Genomic DNA, 17,068 nt, shown 5'->3' with positions numbered 1-17,068 from the left:
GAAGACTTCCCAAAATTTTCCAGTTTTCACTGGTTATCCATATTTTAAATATCTTTATCATATTTCATATTATGCTCTAGCTAACATAATTTATGTATTTATATTTGATTTACTTACTTTATTAGTGTTTTCTGTGTGCTGAGTATTGGGAATTCAAAGATAGAATAGAATATTCTATCCCCCAAAATGCTCTAGGTCCAATGTAGGGGATAAATGAATAGATAATTAAAACATTTGATGGAGGTTCTGAAATGTTGGTATGATTATACTAACAGCAATGGAAAATAGTTGAGGGAAGACTCAACCCTACCAAGGAAAGATAAGGAAATCTTTCTCAGAGAAGTGACAGTGGAGCTTAGTGTGAAAGAAAATGGGCGTTCATTAAGGTCAAGAGGTGGGAGAAAGATTTTCTGGAAGAGAAAGCAAGTGTGCAGGGGAAACTGCTAGTCCGTTTGGAGAACTGCGCCAAGGGGGTTTATTTTGTTCATTTAAAAAGACTCATTCTCTTAAAAGGCATCTAGTTTGGAAATGTGCTGACTATTGGTCACAAGTTAATGAAAATTTGCTGTTTGCAAAGCAATTCTTAACGCAGGTCCAACCTGGCACAGATTTTTTAGAGGATGGAGCAATTAAAGGGCAAAGGAAAACTTGTGATGGACTAGTATTAACATGATAAGCTTGTTTGGGAAGAGAGTTTGATTGCAGAGTTGCCATGCTTAAAACGTAGTTTAAAAGGAATTTTTTTGGACTGCAACAAAAGAAAACCAATTCAACTTATCAAAATCTGAAATGGGAAAGTATGGGTCATATGATCAAAATGCATATTGGGATCATTAATAGAATCAGTGGAGAAACTATAGGGACTAAAGGCTCTGGGACTGGACCCATGAAAATGACCTTGCCTGCACTCTCTACAGAGAATAAGTAGAAAGAATAGAGACAGATCACAGCTTCTGTTTAAGCTTCTTATGACAAACCTCATTATAATAAAATCATCCTGGTTTCAGTAGAAGACATAGATTCAGGAGGTTTTCCAGAAATGTTAGTGCTCCAAGAATAAGGATGCAGAGTAGACTGAATGAAATGACAATTAATTAATTTGAAACAGATATTGGGCAGCCACTGGAAGTTCTTTTTATCCAAATTTTATTTAAATGCTACTTTATTTTGTATAACCTTCTTTTGGTCTTATTCACACTTATGTTGGTACTTTTTAAAAAGAATAATCTGCTTTATTTGGACAAAGAAAAGCAGTTGCTTCAACCACAGTAGGGGATAGATAGTGACAGGGAACGTTCATTTTAGATAGAGTGGGCAGATAAAGCCCCTGTGGAGGAGACTGTTGAAAAGATCTGGTGACTTGTTAAGGTCTGGAGGAGGAGGAGGAGGAGAAGTTTTCAAAGATATCCCAGAAATTATGAAGTCTCTGACTTGTTCAGGGAAGAGAAAGAAGGCAAGTGTTGTTGACCAAGGAAGAAGGATAAGAAAAAGAGAGATCCATTATGGCAGGGACCAGAGAACATGCAAAGCCTGTGAGAAGTTTCCATTTTATCATAAGTATAATGGGAAGCCTCTGGTTGGAAGTTTTGTATATGTGCTGCCGAAGTGAGCACTGGTTGGAGGTTTTGAACAGGCATGCAATAACTGGTTTACATTTTGAAATACCACTCTGGCTGACATGGGGAGTACTGACTTTAGAGAGCTGAGAATTCTTGGAAGGTTTTTGAATAGAAGAGTAACACGGACTGACCATTGTTTTTGAGGATATTTTGGGCTGCTGTGTAGAAAAGCAATTCTCAGCAATAATGCAGAAGGTAGATAATGGTGATGCGGAACAATGTGGGAATGGTTAAAAAAAAAAAAAAGCATTGAATTTAGGTACTTTCCAACAAGTCAGGATACAGTTATGACCTGAAAAATAGTTCAGGTGATGAGGCAGTCTTGTTTATGAAAAAGAATTTACATTATCAATAAAAAGTTTGGTTCTAATGTGATTAATTAGAATGAGAAATTACAACAAATTATAATTTTAACATACCACAATATCAGAAAAAAAGTTCATGCCTAGAACAGCTGTGTAGTTACCTGCATAATTTTTCCATGTTTTGGCTTCATGCTCCTTGATTACCTTGTTAATAGCCACCAACAATATTATTCTATTTTTATTACTGATTAGAAAATTGTCATTTAGCTTCACAATTGGCTGTCCATAATGATACATCTCTAACTCCCCTGTAATATTATGCTTAAACATTTCTTCTTGACTGTAAAGAAGCCCTTAGAGCTGTGGTTTTCAAACTTTTCAGGCCTGTGTGCACCAGCATCTCCTGAAGGGCTTGTTAATATACAGATTGCTGAGCCCACCCCCAGTTTCTGACTCAGTAGTTCTGGGAAGGGCACTGAAAATCTGCATATCTCACAAGTTCCCACATGATGCTGATGCTACTGGTCTGAAGATCTCTGAGAATGCTAGTCTCTTGATCATCATTTGCTTTACTTTCTGTACCTCTACCAGGCTTTTTGTGATTAGGGGTGGGATGGTGCTTAGTTTTTGTGACCTTGCAGCCAGGGTCCTAATCCCATTGAGGAAGAAATGGAAAAGCATCTCTTGTTCCCTTCCTCCTGCTTGAGGCTAAAGACAGAATCTACCTGCTCCTATGGGTATTGAGCAGATTTAAGGCGGTGCTGGCTGCACATAGGCCTTGCCTAGAACCTTAGGACTGCTACAATGGCAGTACTCTCAGCCTCCAGCACGTGGCTAGAGTTATTGCTTCCATTATTCTTGCTCCCCATAAGGAACACATCAAGTGTTAAGTGTCATTAGCTTCATGATAAATTTGCCCCTGCAAGAATCTCTATAGGATTTTCTAGTGGAGTAAATGTTAAAAGTGAAGGGGGAAAAGTGTTAAAGATGACTTCTAGGTTTTTGGCCTGATTAATGGAGTGCATGCTGATACCATTTACTGAGACAAACTAGTAGACTTACAGATTGGAGGATCATGAATTTTATTTGCAATAATTTCCTGTAGCTGCTGTGAGAAATGACCACAAACTTAACAGCTTAAAGCAACAGAAATTTATTCACTCAAGTTCTGGTTGCCAGCATCAGTTTCAGTGAGCCAAAACTAAGGTACGGGCAGGGCTGTGCTCCCTCTGAAGGTTCTTGCAAAGTATCCATCGCCTGCATCTTCCTGCTTCTGTGGCTGCCATCATTCCTTGTTTGTGGTCACATCACTCCAATATCTGCCTCTGTAGTCACACTGCCTTCTCTTCTGTATCACAGCTCTCCCTGTCTCTCGCAGAAAGATGCTTATAATTGGATTCAAGGAACTCCTGGATAATCTCCCTAGGTCAAGGTACTTAAATTTGTCTACAAAGACTCTCTTTCTTTAGAAAGTAATGTTTATAAGCCGGCACCGCGGCTCAGTAGGCTAATCCTCCGCCTTGCGGCGCCGGCACACCGGGTTCTAGTCCCGGTCAGGGCACCGGATTCTGTCCCGGTTGCCCCTCTTCCAGGCCAGCTCTCTGCTGTGGCCAGGGAGTGCAGTGGAGGATGGCCCAAGTACTTGGGCCCTGCACCCCATGGGAGACCAGGAGAAGCACCTGGCTCCTGCCATCGGATCGGCGCGGTGCGCCGGCCACAGCGCACCTACCGCAGCGGCCATTGGAGGGTGAACCAACGGCAAAGGAAGACCTTTCTCTCTGTCTCTCTCTCACTGTCCACTCTGCCTGTCAAAAAATAAATAAATAAATAAATAAAATAAAGTAATGTTTATAGGTTCCTGGTATTGTGACCTGATGTCTTTGAGAGGTTATTATTCATCCTGATACATGTTACATTTGAGATTCCTGTTATGCATCTAAGTGGAGATTGGAAAGAATTTTATTACTGGGTAATTAAGAAATAGAGTAGAAAGAAAACTTCCAAAGCATCCATATGTAACAATAAACATCTTCTTATGATTACTGCAATCTTTAGGACAGAAGAAGATGAAAATAGTGAAAAGTTGTAGCACACTGAAAATCTGAAAGTCATTTATCTTGTATGTAATTATGAAAATATTGCATCATGTTGCCTTTCAGAGTAAGTTAGTAGATGGCAGGGATTAAGTCAGATTAGCAAATTCTTAGTCTAGTGTTCCACAGGAACAAGAAATACTGAGTGGCATTAAAAGTCAAGGTACATAAAGATAAAAGAACTATAATAAGATGTATCTTATTTTCAGAATTCCTTTTCAGTGAATATTGCTATTTGTTATTTTACTAGACAGAAGACAAGGCTACCTTTGAAAGTCAAAGAAGGGTCCAGTGCTGTGGCATTGAAGGCTAAATCTCCTCTTGCATTGCTGGCATCCCATATGGGTACTGGTTTGAGTCCTGGCCGCTCTGCTTCTGATCCAGCTCCCTGCTAATGCTGCTGGGAAAGCAGTAGAAGTTGGCCCAAGTAGTTGGGCCCCTGAACCCATGTAGGAGATCAGGAAGAAGTTTCTAGCTTCTGGCTTCTGCCTGGCCCAGCCCTGGTCATTGCAGCCATTTGGGGAGTGAACCAGCAGATGGAAGATATATCTCTCTCTCTTCCTCCCTCTCGCTCTCTCACTACCTTTCAAAAAAATAAATGAAAAAAAGTCAAGGAAATGACTTTCTGAAGTATAAGACACTTAGCTTTTACTGGACAAATGTTTTTCAGTATTAATGTTTGGAATCAAGAAAAGAATCCAGGACACTGCCAGGGTTGCTTAACCACAAGATATGCTCTGCAGACCTGTAGCCATGCGTTAGGCAGAAGGACTATGTCGGAATGCAGAGGTGTTTTGTGTGACATTCAATGATCAATGAAGAAAAAGAACCATGACTTACATTTGTAACCAAAAATCAGGGTTGGTTGTATTGTTTGCTTGTTAATCTAATAATTATATATCTAATGATGATTAGATATTAGACATAAAATAGTCTTATATGAAAAGAAATAACACAATGATAGATACCTTTTTTCATTATTATAGACCAATTAGTTGCTATGATATCTGTATTTATAGCAAATACTTCAGGGAAATTTTAGAACTTCTAGAGTTTTCTTTTTAATGTACATGAAATCATGTAAACCTTTTCTCCGTCTACTTTCAATGTTCTAAACACAGGTTTTTTTTTTTTTTTTTTTTTCTGATTTCATTGAGTAAACATATTTCAGTTTCACTTTGAAGAGGACCACTTACTTAAAAGTTATTTAGCAAATACTTCCTAGTGGTCATGTCAGATATTTTTGGCTTGTTTGAATACACATACACACAGTGCTGACTACAAATAAAAATTTATGTTATTTATGACTTTGCCTGCAGGGCCCAAGTTAAAATGTTTCACTCTAAGGCACAGTTGTAACCTCTAAGCAATAATAATATACAGATAGCAGTGGGGTACTAATGGTTCTGTAGTATTTTCTAAAATATTCAAAGTATGAGCAATGGCATATTGGTTGAGACACCACTTAGGATGTCTGCATCTCATGTCAGAATGTCTAGAATCAAGTCTCACCTCCACTTTTGATTCTAGCTCCCTGAAAATGCACACAATGAGAGGCAGATGATGGCTCAGGTAGCTGGGTCTCTTGCCACCCACATGGGAAACCCAGATTGAGTTCTTGGCTCCTGGTTTCAACCTAGGTCACCCCAGCTATTTAGGGCATCTGGAGAATAAACCTGCAAATGGGAGGTCTCTCTCTCTCTCTCTCTCTCTCTCTCTCTCTCTCTCAACTAAATAAATACTTAATGTGTAAGAACAAGGCAATAAAACAATGATTAATTTTTTAGGATTTATTTATTTGAAAGAGTTACAGAGAGGGAGAGAGAGAAGTCTTCCATCTGCTTGTTCACTCCCCAAATGGCCACATAGCAGAGCTGGGCCGATCCGAAGCCAGGTGCTAGGAGTTTTCTCCGGGTCTCCCCCGTAGGTACAGGGGCCCAAGGACTTGGACCATCTTCCACTGCTTTCTCAGGCCATAGCAGAAAGCTGGATGGGAAGTGGACCAGCTGAGGCTCGATCCAGAGCCCATATGGGATGCCAGCACTACAGGCTTTACCCAGTATGCCACAGCGCTGGCCCTGATTAATTTTTAAAATTATTTTTTAGCAAGCTGCCATCTAGAAATACTGTCGTTGGTTGGAAATCTAGCAGAGAGGATCATCTTATGGACTCTGTGGCTCAGAAATCTGAAGAGCAATGGGTCTGTGTCGCCTGCACACTGATAAATAAGCCCTCTTCTAAAGCATGTGATGCTTGCTTGACCTCAAGGCCTGTTGGTAAGTTTGAATTTTGATTTACAGTTTGTTACATTGCAAATAAATTTAATTATATAAAGTCAGGAATATATCTTGCTCCATTCTCTATTCTGTAACTCAGTAAAATGTTGTCTCTCTTAAAGGTTTATAGGAATTGCCTGCTTTTGCCTGTAAACCATGCTAATGTTTTGTTGGATATTTTTTTAACAGGGAGGCAAAACATGCTTGTGCTAAAACAGTGTGTGCCTTTGTATCTCAAAAAACTGAGATGATCACATCTGTTCTCTACTGTTTCTAATGAATTATTCAATAAAGCTTTGTTTTATGCAGATTTCAGCAACTTTTGAGTTTGTTATTCAGTCCAAGTGTTTCATAAATTGAAAGGGAGGATTTCTGTAAGAATATCTTTGCAGGTGGAATAGAAAACTGCTGATTTTTTTCTCTTCTTTATCCTTCCTACCCCTTGTTATTAAAATCTTTACTCAGACAATTGTACTGATTTCATTGAAATCCTTCAAAATAACTCTTTATAGCTTACAATTTCATGTGTTCAGAGAATGTAAAACCTCAGAGCAAACCTGTGATTAAGAACCATCTCATTGATGCTGTGTCTATTGTGTTCTCAGAGTGTTATTTCTCTCGTCAATTAGAGATGAGAAAGTTCATTCTTGACTTACAGACCCCTACATTGTGTTAGCTGTCAATTTGTGTTTTGTTCCCTGGGCCAGAAAGGCGGGCATCACCCCTTCCACAGCTTTGCTAATAGCAGAAAGGACTGCAACTCCTATTTCTAGCTCTCCTTCTTCAAGATCATTCAGAGAAAGAGCCCTTGGAAAACCAGTCTTCAGTTTCCACATTTATTGCAGCATTCTGAAATGCCTTTACATGTCTTAATGAACTATTTTCTTGTGATTTTTTTTCTGAATATGAAAGACATCAATCTTATCTACAGTTTATAATAGATTATAATATAGATTCCACAATCCCAGGATACTTTACTGAAACCATGAATGTAATAAATATTATCTTTGTAAATTATCTTATTTAAATAAGTCTTACACTATAGGAAAGCCCTGCTATTAACAAAACTGATAGGACAAACTTAAAGGCTTAAACATAAGAAAAAGCAAATATAAATCTTTGTTAAAGCCATCATAAGGCCCTATAAGTTACTAATATTTTGCATTTTAAATAAGACTTCATTTCCTAACCAGAGCATGATTAATGATGACTTGCCAAAGCTAATGTTGTATTATTAATTCTATGTATTAGTTTTACTGCAATAAATTGAATTAACTTTTAATCCAATAAAAGGTATCTCAAATAGTCAATATATTTATAGAAATATTGTAGAATAACTTATTTTTCCTTTCAGATTCACTGTTCAAGAATGAAGAAAACTCTGTTGCCTTTAACAGTTTAGTAAAGTACCCTTGTAATAGCTTTGGAAAGCCACATACAGAACTGAAGATCAACAGGAAAACTGCATTTGGAACTACAACCCTTGTCTTGACTGATCTTAGCAATAAATCCAGTACTTTGGAAAGAACAAAAAGCCCAAACCAGATACTAGATGGGGAATTTCAAAACTCACCTTCTACTAACATTTCTTTTATTGAGGCACAGTACCCCTCTAAGGAGAGAACAAACTATGTAGCTCAACCCTCTAACAAAGTAAAGATAGCACCTACAGTCTTCTCTCAATCTAAATTATTCAGTCCTGCACATAAAAAATTGAAAACAACCCACTACTCATCATTAGACCTCCAAAGTTGCAAGCCTGGATTTTCTAACAGGTATGATGCTTCTAACCTTGGTCTTTAGGTATTTGCATTAAGTTTTAAGAGGGTAGAAAACCATCCATTGCTAAAGAAGCTGAATTGATTTTGGTAACATAAATCAATTGCTGAAAAACTGTTATAGTGATTTGCTTCCATTCCCTTTCCCTAGCTTATAATGTTAGAGAGGGGAAGGAAATGAAAAACAGATTTTTCACCATCTATAAAATGTTTCTTTTTTTCTTTCCATAATAATATGCATGCTAAGTGTAGAGTATTTGAAACATACTAGAAAGTATAAAGGAAAATATTTACCCATAATCATATCAGTTATCAATAACCACTGTTAGAAATTTTTATATTTTCTTCAAATGAAAGATATTTCTTTTAAAAGAGAAATTTTCTCATAAATATTTATTAGGTATCCTCTATTTTAAAGAGAGTACTGTGAAATACCTTTTGTGACATTTCTGTTAAAGAACAAGGTTCCATCTCAAACTACATTGTGGGATGGTGTTCTTTATTTCAACTAAAAAGTCCAAAAACATCCATACTACTTTTGCATCTGAAATGTAAAAAAAAGTTATAATTACATCTAGTAAATACTACCAAATCAGGTATGTTTTGTGGGGCTATTAGCCATATGTCTAGAAGAAGGGTCCCAACTGCTGTCACCAGACATGTAGAAATTTATCCTTTTCCTTAGGAAGTATTGGAAGCTCCTGAAATATTCTGTTGAGCTGCCTTCCCCAACTTTGTTTCATCCTTCCCTGTACTTCCTGTCACAACCTCATTTCATGCTTCCACCAAAGAAAGACATTTCTCCACACATTTTTTTTCCTAAGCTGCTTTTTGTTGTTGTTGTTTTTTCCTTTAAAAAGCACACATGCAGCAAATGTTTGGCATAGAGTTAAGATGCTGCGTGAGATGCCCACATCCCAGCTCACATCCTACACTGCAGCACTTGGGTTCTACTCCCAGCTCCACTGCCAGTTCCAGCTACCTGCTGGTGTAAACCTTGGGACGCAACAGGTGACAGCTCAAGTGGTTGGGTCCCTGCCACCCATGTGGGAAACCCAGGTAGAGTTACCAGCTCCCAGCATTGGCCTTTGGCCTGTTCCAGATCAGACTATTGAGAGCATTTGGAGATCAATCTGTGTGTGGGATCTCTCTCTCCCTCTCTCCTCCTTTCCTTCTCAAATAAAATTAATTGAAAAGCAGATGTCACATACCTAGCATTTTTAAATGAAGTGAAGAATATATATATTTTTACTTGATAATGAGAAACAGGGAAGAGTCACTTTGGGTGGGATATAAAATAGTCTCAGGTAGAATTCTCATGGCCAGCTTTTCCTCTCAGTAGGTGGCCTGCGATGAATGGAGGATTGTTATGGGCAATGGGATAAAGGACCACTTAGTGTACACTCCTAGACCACCTTCTATGAATCTTTACAACTGATTTCATAACAATTCTGATACAGTTTTTGCTCAATACATGCATTTTTCATAATTTCCTGATGATTTTTTCTTGACTGATTTTTCAGAATATTTTGTTCAGAATAATTTATGACAACTAGTTTAACTTCTGTCCCTGAAACAATTTGAATTAAACTGTGGATGTTTAATTTGTAAGTGACTGGAGAAATATACCACCTTTTCACTTAAATCCTAATTAGTGCCTCATGATGACAGTTCATAAAGGAGTTAGTAAAGGGTGCTTTGAGTTGAGAGGCTGTCTTACCCATCAGATAAAATCACTTTTGAATAGCTTTTTTGTTCTGTGGCTCAAGTGGGAAGAAGTGACTGTTTTAAACTATTGTGGCATTTGTTGTACGCAGATGAAATATCTTGGCATATTTTTATTTCCTGAGTGCTTTATAGAAAATCTCATACAATTTAACCAATGAATTAGGGATTTTAAAAAAACATTAATGTAACCTTAAATTTAAGTGATTTCTTCATAAGTCATTAGTAATAGGATCATATGATTAATCACAGTGCACAGCATAACATGGAGAGTCTGCAGCGTGTGTATGTGTTGAATATAAGAACACCAGGACTGGGACTCCACAATCAATCAAGATCAACTAGCAGAATAAATGTCAAGTGATGAAATAAATTCACCCAGCAGCCCTTCTGCACCCAGCTACTTTACAAGGAATAAATTGTAAATTACTGTCATTTATTTCATTTTTCTCCTTGTCTAGCAGCTACTGTGTTCATCTTGTGGACAAGATGCTTAGTAGAAGCCTACAATATAATACTATTAAAGCAGGTAGCCCACTCAGAATTTATAGCCAGTTTATTTGTTGTTTAATAACTATAGGGTAATTAATTAGACTGCTGTTCTCTTAATTACTGATCTCATCACCACAAGATGCAAGCTATGATATGACATATTTCCAGACCAATATTTAGATATTCTTGAATGTCATACAGCTACTGAATACTAAATTGGATGAATGAACCAACTTTCAAGTAGTCCAGAAGGACTACTGAAAACACGTTTCAGTCTTTAATCCAGTTATTGTAAACACAAACACAGTGATATATTTTCAGAGAAAGCATGCACTTTGGGTTGAAATTTTTCTTGAGTTGATGCAAAGCCTCATATAGAAGACTGAAATGACACAAAAAATCTTCAACATTGTCTCATGTCTGCTACCATGAGGGATGCTAAGTGTCTGCCTCTAGTCACTGGTGCAAGTACTTATACCTTCTACTTGTTTCAGGGCCACCTTTTGGAGTTTTCAATCCCTAATAATTTCAGAACTATCTGGGTCATCCAGGATGGGTCATTTAACTTCCTGCTTTTTTTATTTTTTAAAGATTTATTTATTTGACAGGCAATATGACAGGGAGAAAGGGAAAGATAGAGATCTTCCACCTACTGGTTCACTCCCCAGATGACTGCTGTGGGACTGGGCTAGACAGAAGCCAGGAGCCTGGGACTCCATTCAGGTCTCCTACATGGGTGGCAGAGGCCCAAGTAGATGGGCCGTCTTCTGCCACTTTCCCAGGCACGTGAGCAGGGAGACATATCGGAAGCAGAGCAGCTGAGACTGAAACCGGCACACTGATATGGGATGCCAACATCACAGGCACCAGCTTACCCACTGCAGTTTGTTTTAATGCTTGAGATATTCCTAGATTACAACATAAGCATTCATGGAGCCTTATCAATTAAAAGATTTCAGGCAACATTTTTATTATATGGCATCACCCTATCTGCAAAATAAGTTAAACTGTCATGAATTGATTATGGAAAAAATATTCACTTTAAAATTACAAACCTGTGCTTGGGAATGTCTTTGTATCTTCATGATAGTATTTATCTGATTGCCATGCAATTTCATTTCTTTATTAATAAGTATTTGTTGAGAACCTCTTATCTCTTAAGCATTGTTTTTGTCTCTAATGACTTGTCTTTCAGCAGACTACAGCCAAGTCCGGCCTGCCACCGGTTTGCATAAATAAAAATTTTCCCACTTAGGTATTTTTGATGGCTGTTTTTCATGCTGCAAACAACAGAGTGAAGTAGTTGTGGCTGAAACCATTAGACACATAAGCCTAAAATGTGTATTATCTGAAAGGTTTACCAACCCCGTTGATTATAGGGATTTACCAAGCCCTGATCTATAATAGTTCATTTATAACCCAGTATTAATATAGACAATGGTGGTCCTAACCATCAACATAAGTGAAGATACTCTATAAGCTAAATTTGCCTCACGAAATGCTGTCCAATATTTTAGAAAGTTTTCAAATAATGATTGAAACAAACAAGCCAAAATATCCTCAACTGATCAGGATAATGTTTTAATTATTCTGGATAATGGTTTCTATTATAAAATTAAGATTAGGCTATGCATATTTAGAGCTGATGTGATCACAGGAGGCCTCCCTATCTTAGTTTCTTTAACTCACTCGGTGCTTCCCAGCTTAATGTGCATATAAATCACTTGGGAATCTTGTTAACATTCAGACTCTAATTCTGTAGCAATCTGGAACAAGGGCGGATAATTCTGTAATTTTAATGAGCTCTCAGGTGATGTTAATGCTCCTAGAAAGTGGACGACACTCTGAGTACCAAAGATAAGAGATTTTTTGAATATTGATTTCTTTATACCAAGGAAGAAACTGGATGGAAGACACAATTGAACTAAAAGAAGACATTGGGGACTTTCCTTTTCTCCTTAATCCACCTTTGCCCCTCTTCCCAGAAAAGCATTAATAGTGAACAGTTTTAACCTCTCTTGGGTATGTGGAATCCTGAAGATGGGTTAGACAACATTGAACTGGTTTTTATCTAGAACAGTCACCCTTAAAATAATATATGAAACTGTATTTTTATGTGTGCATAGTTTCAAGTAGGAAAGCATTTAATTGTTTCTATCATTAAATTATTTCTCCTATTTTAATATTTAAAATAACACTATAAGCCACTTCCATTTTGAAATCTCTTGACTTTACCTAGATATTTAGCTTCCCTAGAATTTGAAATTTTAACACTGCCTCCTTTGCTGCAGTCTGGTGAAATGGAAGGTTGTAGAAAAAAAAGTGCTTTGCTTCTCAGCCTTCCTCTTTCTGATTTGATATTACCCACAGTTCTAAAATACAAGCCACCATCCCTACCCTGAAAAAGGTACCAAGAAAAAAGTTGCTGGTGAAAAGTATAATTATAATGATTTCATTAGCAATGCCTACAGCTGCTCTGATTTTACAAATGGCTGCTGTATGAAAAGCTTCAAAACCTGCACTCAGAATATTTGGTGCCATGCAAATGATATCAGAGAAGTATATTTAAGCATCTGTTTTATAAAGGAGTTTAAGCCAATTTAGTCACATATAAAAAATCACATTCTCCGCATTTTTCAATTAGATAGGATGCTTCGAGGCATCATTATAGAAACAAGCATGTGAGAAATGCAGTATAGGAAGCAAAGAGAACGGAAAAATATCTCTGGCTTTAAGTATTTTTTTTTTAATTAAGAATACTTTGTTCTTTAGACTTTTCCCCAAAATGAGAAAAAATGAACTTTTTTTAAATTTGCTTTTTTTAGTAAGTAATAATATTTATTAAGGGGGAGACTTCTTTTAATTAATGTGAACACTTTTTCCTCTTCAAATGGCTTATTAAAATTCTAGCTCTTAGAAAGGCATTATTGAGATATGCAAAATACAGAAAATTAAAATAATAATGAAACTCCTTTACAAGAAAAAATTCTGCTTACACAGGTATAATACAAGGCTGACTTCTGAGGTTTGTACACTCTATTCAGAGATAACTTCTAAATACTCTCAATTCTAATTACAGGGTGAATGCAACTTCCCTACTAGCTTTACAAAATACACAATTCTGCTCTTCCAGGCAGTCTGATTCTTGCTGGAATATGATTGCAGCTATTTGGTAGCCTTGATCAAAGAAAACCAAAGAAAATTGTCTGTAAAGTGGACACTAGAAATAGAGATCTCAGTGGCTTTGCCAGAGCCATTGATGAGCATTTGCTCCTGAGGAGAAAATAAGAGGAGACTGTGGTAATTACTTGGGGGGAGGGGAATGCGAGGAATGGGGCTGCTGAACTTGAGAATATTTTAGAGTAAATGAAACTGGACAAAAGAATATTGGGTAAGAGAAGAACTAAACATCAGAAATGAAAATGAAAGAAAGTGGATTCACAATTCAGCTGTTTTTGTTCTTTAGAAATGTAAGTTCTGTGCTTGAATACATAGATAGCTTTGGAAGTAAATTAGAATTACCTAAGAAAACAAAGCATTAAAAATAGTAGTTGTTTGTGTAATTACCTTAAGTTGACCCTATTCCGCTTTGTGATATAATTTTATACAAGCAGAATTCTAATGTGTGGGGGTGAGGTGGTATGAATGATCCTGTTAGCACTATTATGCTGCAGTTATTTTGTAACCTGTCATTACAGTGAACTTCAGATTAATATGACAGATGGTCCTTGTACCTTAAATGCTGGCAGTCCTCGATGCAGTAAACACAACCGCCTCTGCATTCTCCGAGTTGTGAGGAAGGACGGTGAAAACAAGGGAAGGCAGTTTTATGCTTGTCCTCTACCTGGAGAAGCACAATGTGGCTTTTTTGAAGTACGTGTTAAGATTTACTAAGTATACTATGGTGTAATTGTATTTTTTAAATTTGTTTATTCATTTTTCAGTGTATTTGAAAGGAAGAAACTTGCAAAAAGAAAAAGACACAGAGAGAGGGAGGGAGGGAGGGAGGGAGAGAGAGAGAGAGAGATCTGTTGCTGGTTCACTCCCCAAATGCTGGCAACAGCCAGAGCTAGGCAAAGCTGAAGCAAGGAGCCTAGAACTCTACCTGGGTCTCCTATATGAGTAGTAGAGACCTAAGTACCTGGGCCATCACCTGCCGCCTCCCAGGAGATGCATTAACAGGAAGCTTGAATTGAAAATGAAGGCAGGACTCAAGCCAGGCAGTCTAATACAGGATGCAAGGATTTCATGTGGCATTCTACCACTGTACCAAATGCTGCACCTGGGTTTTGATTCTTAAAATAGAACAAATAGCAATGTTTTTCCACTTTTGTCCTAAATTATAAGAAGCTTTTGCCGGGGCCAGCTCTGAGGCTCACTTGGTTAATCCTCCGCCTGTGGCGCCGGCATCCCATATGGGTGCTGGGTTCTAGTCCTGGTTGCTCCTCTTTCAGTCCAGCTCTCCACTGTGGCCAGGGAGGGCAGTGGAGGATGGCCCAAGTGTTTGGGCCCCTGCACTCGCATGGGAGACCAGGAAGAAGCACCTGACTCCTGGCTTCAGATCGGCGCAGCGCGGGCCATAGTGGCCATTTGGGGAGTGAACCAACAGAAGGAAGACCTTTCTGTCTCTCTCTCACTGTCTAAAACTCTACCTGTCAAATAAATTAAAAAAAAAAAAAATGGAAGTGAACCAGTGAGTGGGGGACTTTCTCTCAAAAAAATTAAAAACAAAAAAGTTTTTGCCGTAAATTTTTGAATATGGTTAAGTAGCCACACTAGCATCCAGTTTAAAGCCTAAATGTTGAATAACTTAAAATTCAAAGGAATTCAGAAAATAAAATAAAATAATAACTATTAGATTATTAGACCATATCTTATTTGAAACCACAGACATAGAAATGTCGCCCTTGGTTCATGAAGATAGAAAGGTATTGAGTGACTAGTGAATTCTAGTAGGACTCAATGTAGGTAATAATCCACGTTAAAATTTTGTTCTCCCTAAATTCAATGCTACATTAAACCTTGGGTTTATTCACTAGATAGAGATACACAAGAAAAACAGTTTACCTGCTTTGAGTACAACAGCCATAGCAAAGTCTATACAAGCTTGACCAAAAAAAGTAATGATACAGTAATAGTGTAGCTACAGGTGATTCCTCATGCCTTTCTAGTCTTTGGGTGTTTCCCTAATAATGATAGAAGGGGTCCTTTAAGTTGGTTTCACTTTCTGCGTTCCTCACAGTGACCGTCTCACCAACATGTTGTTCCAAGTTTTGCTTTATCTGGTATATAATTGGAAAAAGACTAATCTGTTCCAATGCAGGAGCAAAAAAAATGTTCTGGTAGGCTTATTGAGAGTGTGATACCTTCTTAAGGAATTTCCCAGAGAAAATTTTTTAGATCTCAACGCTTGAACCAAATGTGACTATTCTAGTAAATACACAGATTTCCTTCTCTAGAAGCTTTTGTAGATGTCATGTAGAAAATGAGATAATAGCCTACCTCAAACCTCTCCAAGGCCAAAATTAATACAATGAAATTTGCACAATCTAATTCCAGGCAAGTCCCTCTAGATTCATTCTTTCCTTTGCAGGATTGGGGAATCTTGTTTCTGACAAGGACCATTTGAATATTTATAACATCATTCACAGGCCATAAAATTATCAACTTAAACATTACTGTGCTATAGATTTGTTGAATTGCAATTGTCTTGTCAGGGCCAGAACAAATGACTGATTTTGTGGCCTTATATGGCCTATGAGCCAGATGTTTCCAACCCCTGGAAGGAAGTTTAGTATTAGCATCATGACAAACATTTGATCCTAGAGTGTTAACTAAAACAGACCTATAGCAGGGACACTACTGATTGCTTTACAGCAAGATTCTGATAGTTTTCAATTATACCTTTAAATAGAGGGAGGCTTGTGGCAACTTGCTGTGGAATTCCAACAAATTTATAAGAGAGATGCTTCTTATAAGCGTTTTTAATGGCAACCACTAATGATTTATATCTGCTTTACAATGTCAATTTAATTCTAATAGCAGTAAAGACAATGTGGCACTAATAAGTGAGCCTAAGTTTAGCCAGCACGTGATGTTAACTTCCACATTCAAATAGAGTCTTACCTTTTTTTCCCCCAGTGGGCTGATTTGTCCTTCCCACTCTGCAACCACGGCAAGCGCTCCATTATGAGAACGGTGTTGAAGACTGGGCCTAATAATGGAAGGAATTTCTTTGTGTGTCCTCTTGGGAAGGAAAAACAGTGCGATTTTTTCCAGCGGGCAGAAAACAGGCCAGGAATTAATAAGATTCCAGGTTGCTAATATTTTCTCCATCTATAGAATATCTGGCATTTGATCTCTTTAGACTTTTTATAATGTCTGTTCCCCTTTCTTTAACTGAAAGATGCAGAATACCTGTTATATTTAAAGTTATTGCAGCATTTGAAAACTCATTTTATTATTTTTGTGTTTTGTTTAATCTTAATAAATGCTTATTTTATCAGATGTACAGCATATTCCACTTACAATGTGTATTTAATCCTCTTAATAATGACAATAAAGCATTTTTAGCATGCTGCTGTTGTCTTGTAACTTCTTTAGGGAAGCAGTGATTTTTTTTCTTGGAGAGGACTGTAGTGCAGTATAATAAGATATTGTATGTGTAGTGAATCATTTTCTCAGGTATTCTATTTATAATATATAATTAAAAGAATTTCTTATTCTCTTGAAGAAAGTTTAACAAATAAGATTTCAGAGCCAGCATTGTGGCGTAGCAGG

At 37.4% G+C, this 17,068-nt stretch overlaps 1 protein-coding gene across 3 annotated transcripts in view; it reads left to right on the top strand.

Annotated features, from left to right (window-relative positions):
* The window catches only part of NEIL3 (nei like DNA glycosylase 3), a 62,889-nt gene extending 46,046 nt beyond the window's left edge, over positions 1–16,843 (top strand). The window contains exons 7-10 of one of the 3 annotated variants that reach the window (XM_062213373.1): positions 6,124–6,293; positions 7,648–8,068; positions 13,987–14,161; positions 16,430–16,843. In XM_062213373.1, the coding sequence (XP_062069357.1) occupies positions 6,124–6,293; positions 7,648–8,068; positions 13,987–14,161; positions 16,430–16,612 (949 nt within the window). In that variant the 3' untranslated portion in view covers positions 16,613–16,843. The other 2 variants (XM_062213372.1, XM_062213374.1) reach the window with 2 other exon arrangements.
* Positions 16,844–17,068: the final 225 nt, after the last annotated feature.

This window comes from Lepus europaeus, chromosome 16, assembly GCF_033115175.1.
Source record: "Lepus europaeus isolate LE1 chromosome 16, mLepTim1.pri, whole genome shotgun sequence".
NCBI classification, from domain to species: Eukaryota; Metazoa; Chordata; class Mammalia; order Lagomorpha; family Leporidae; genus Lepus; species Lepus europaeus.
Note: the sequence above shows the minus strand (reverse complement) of the source record. Positions and strands in the feature narration are given on the sequence as shown.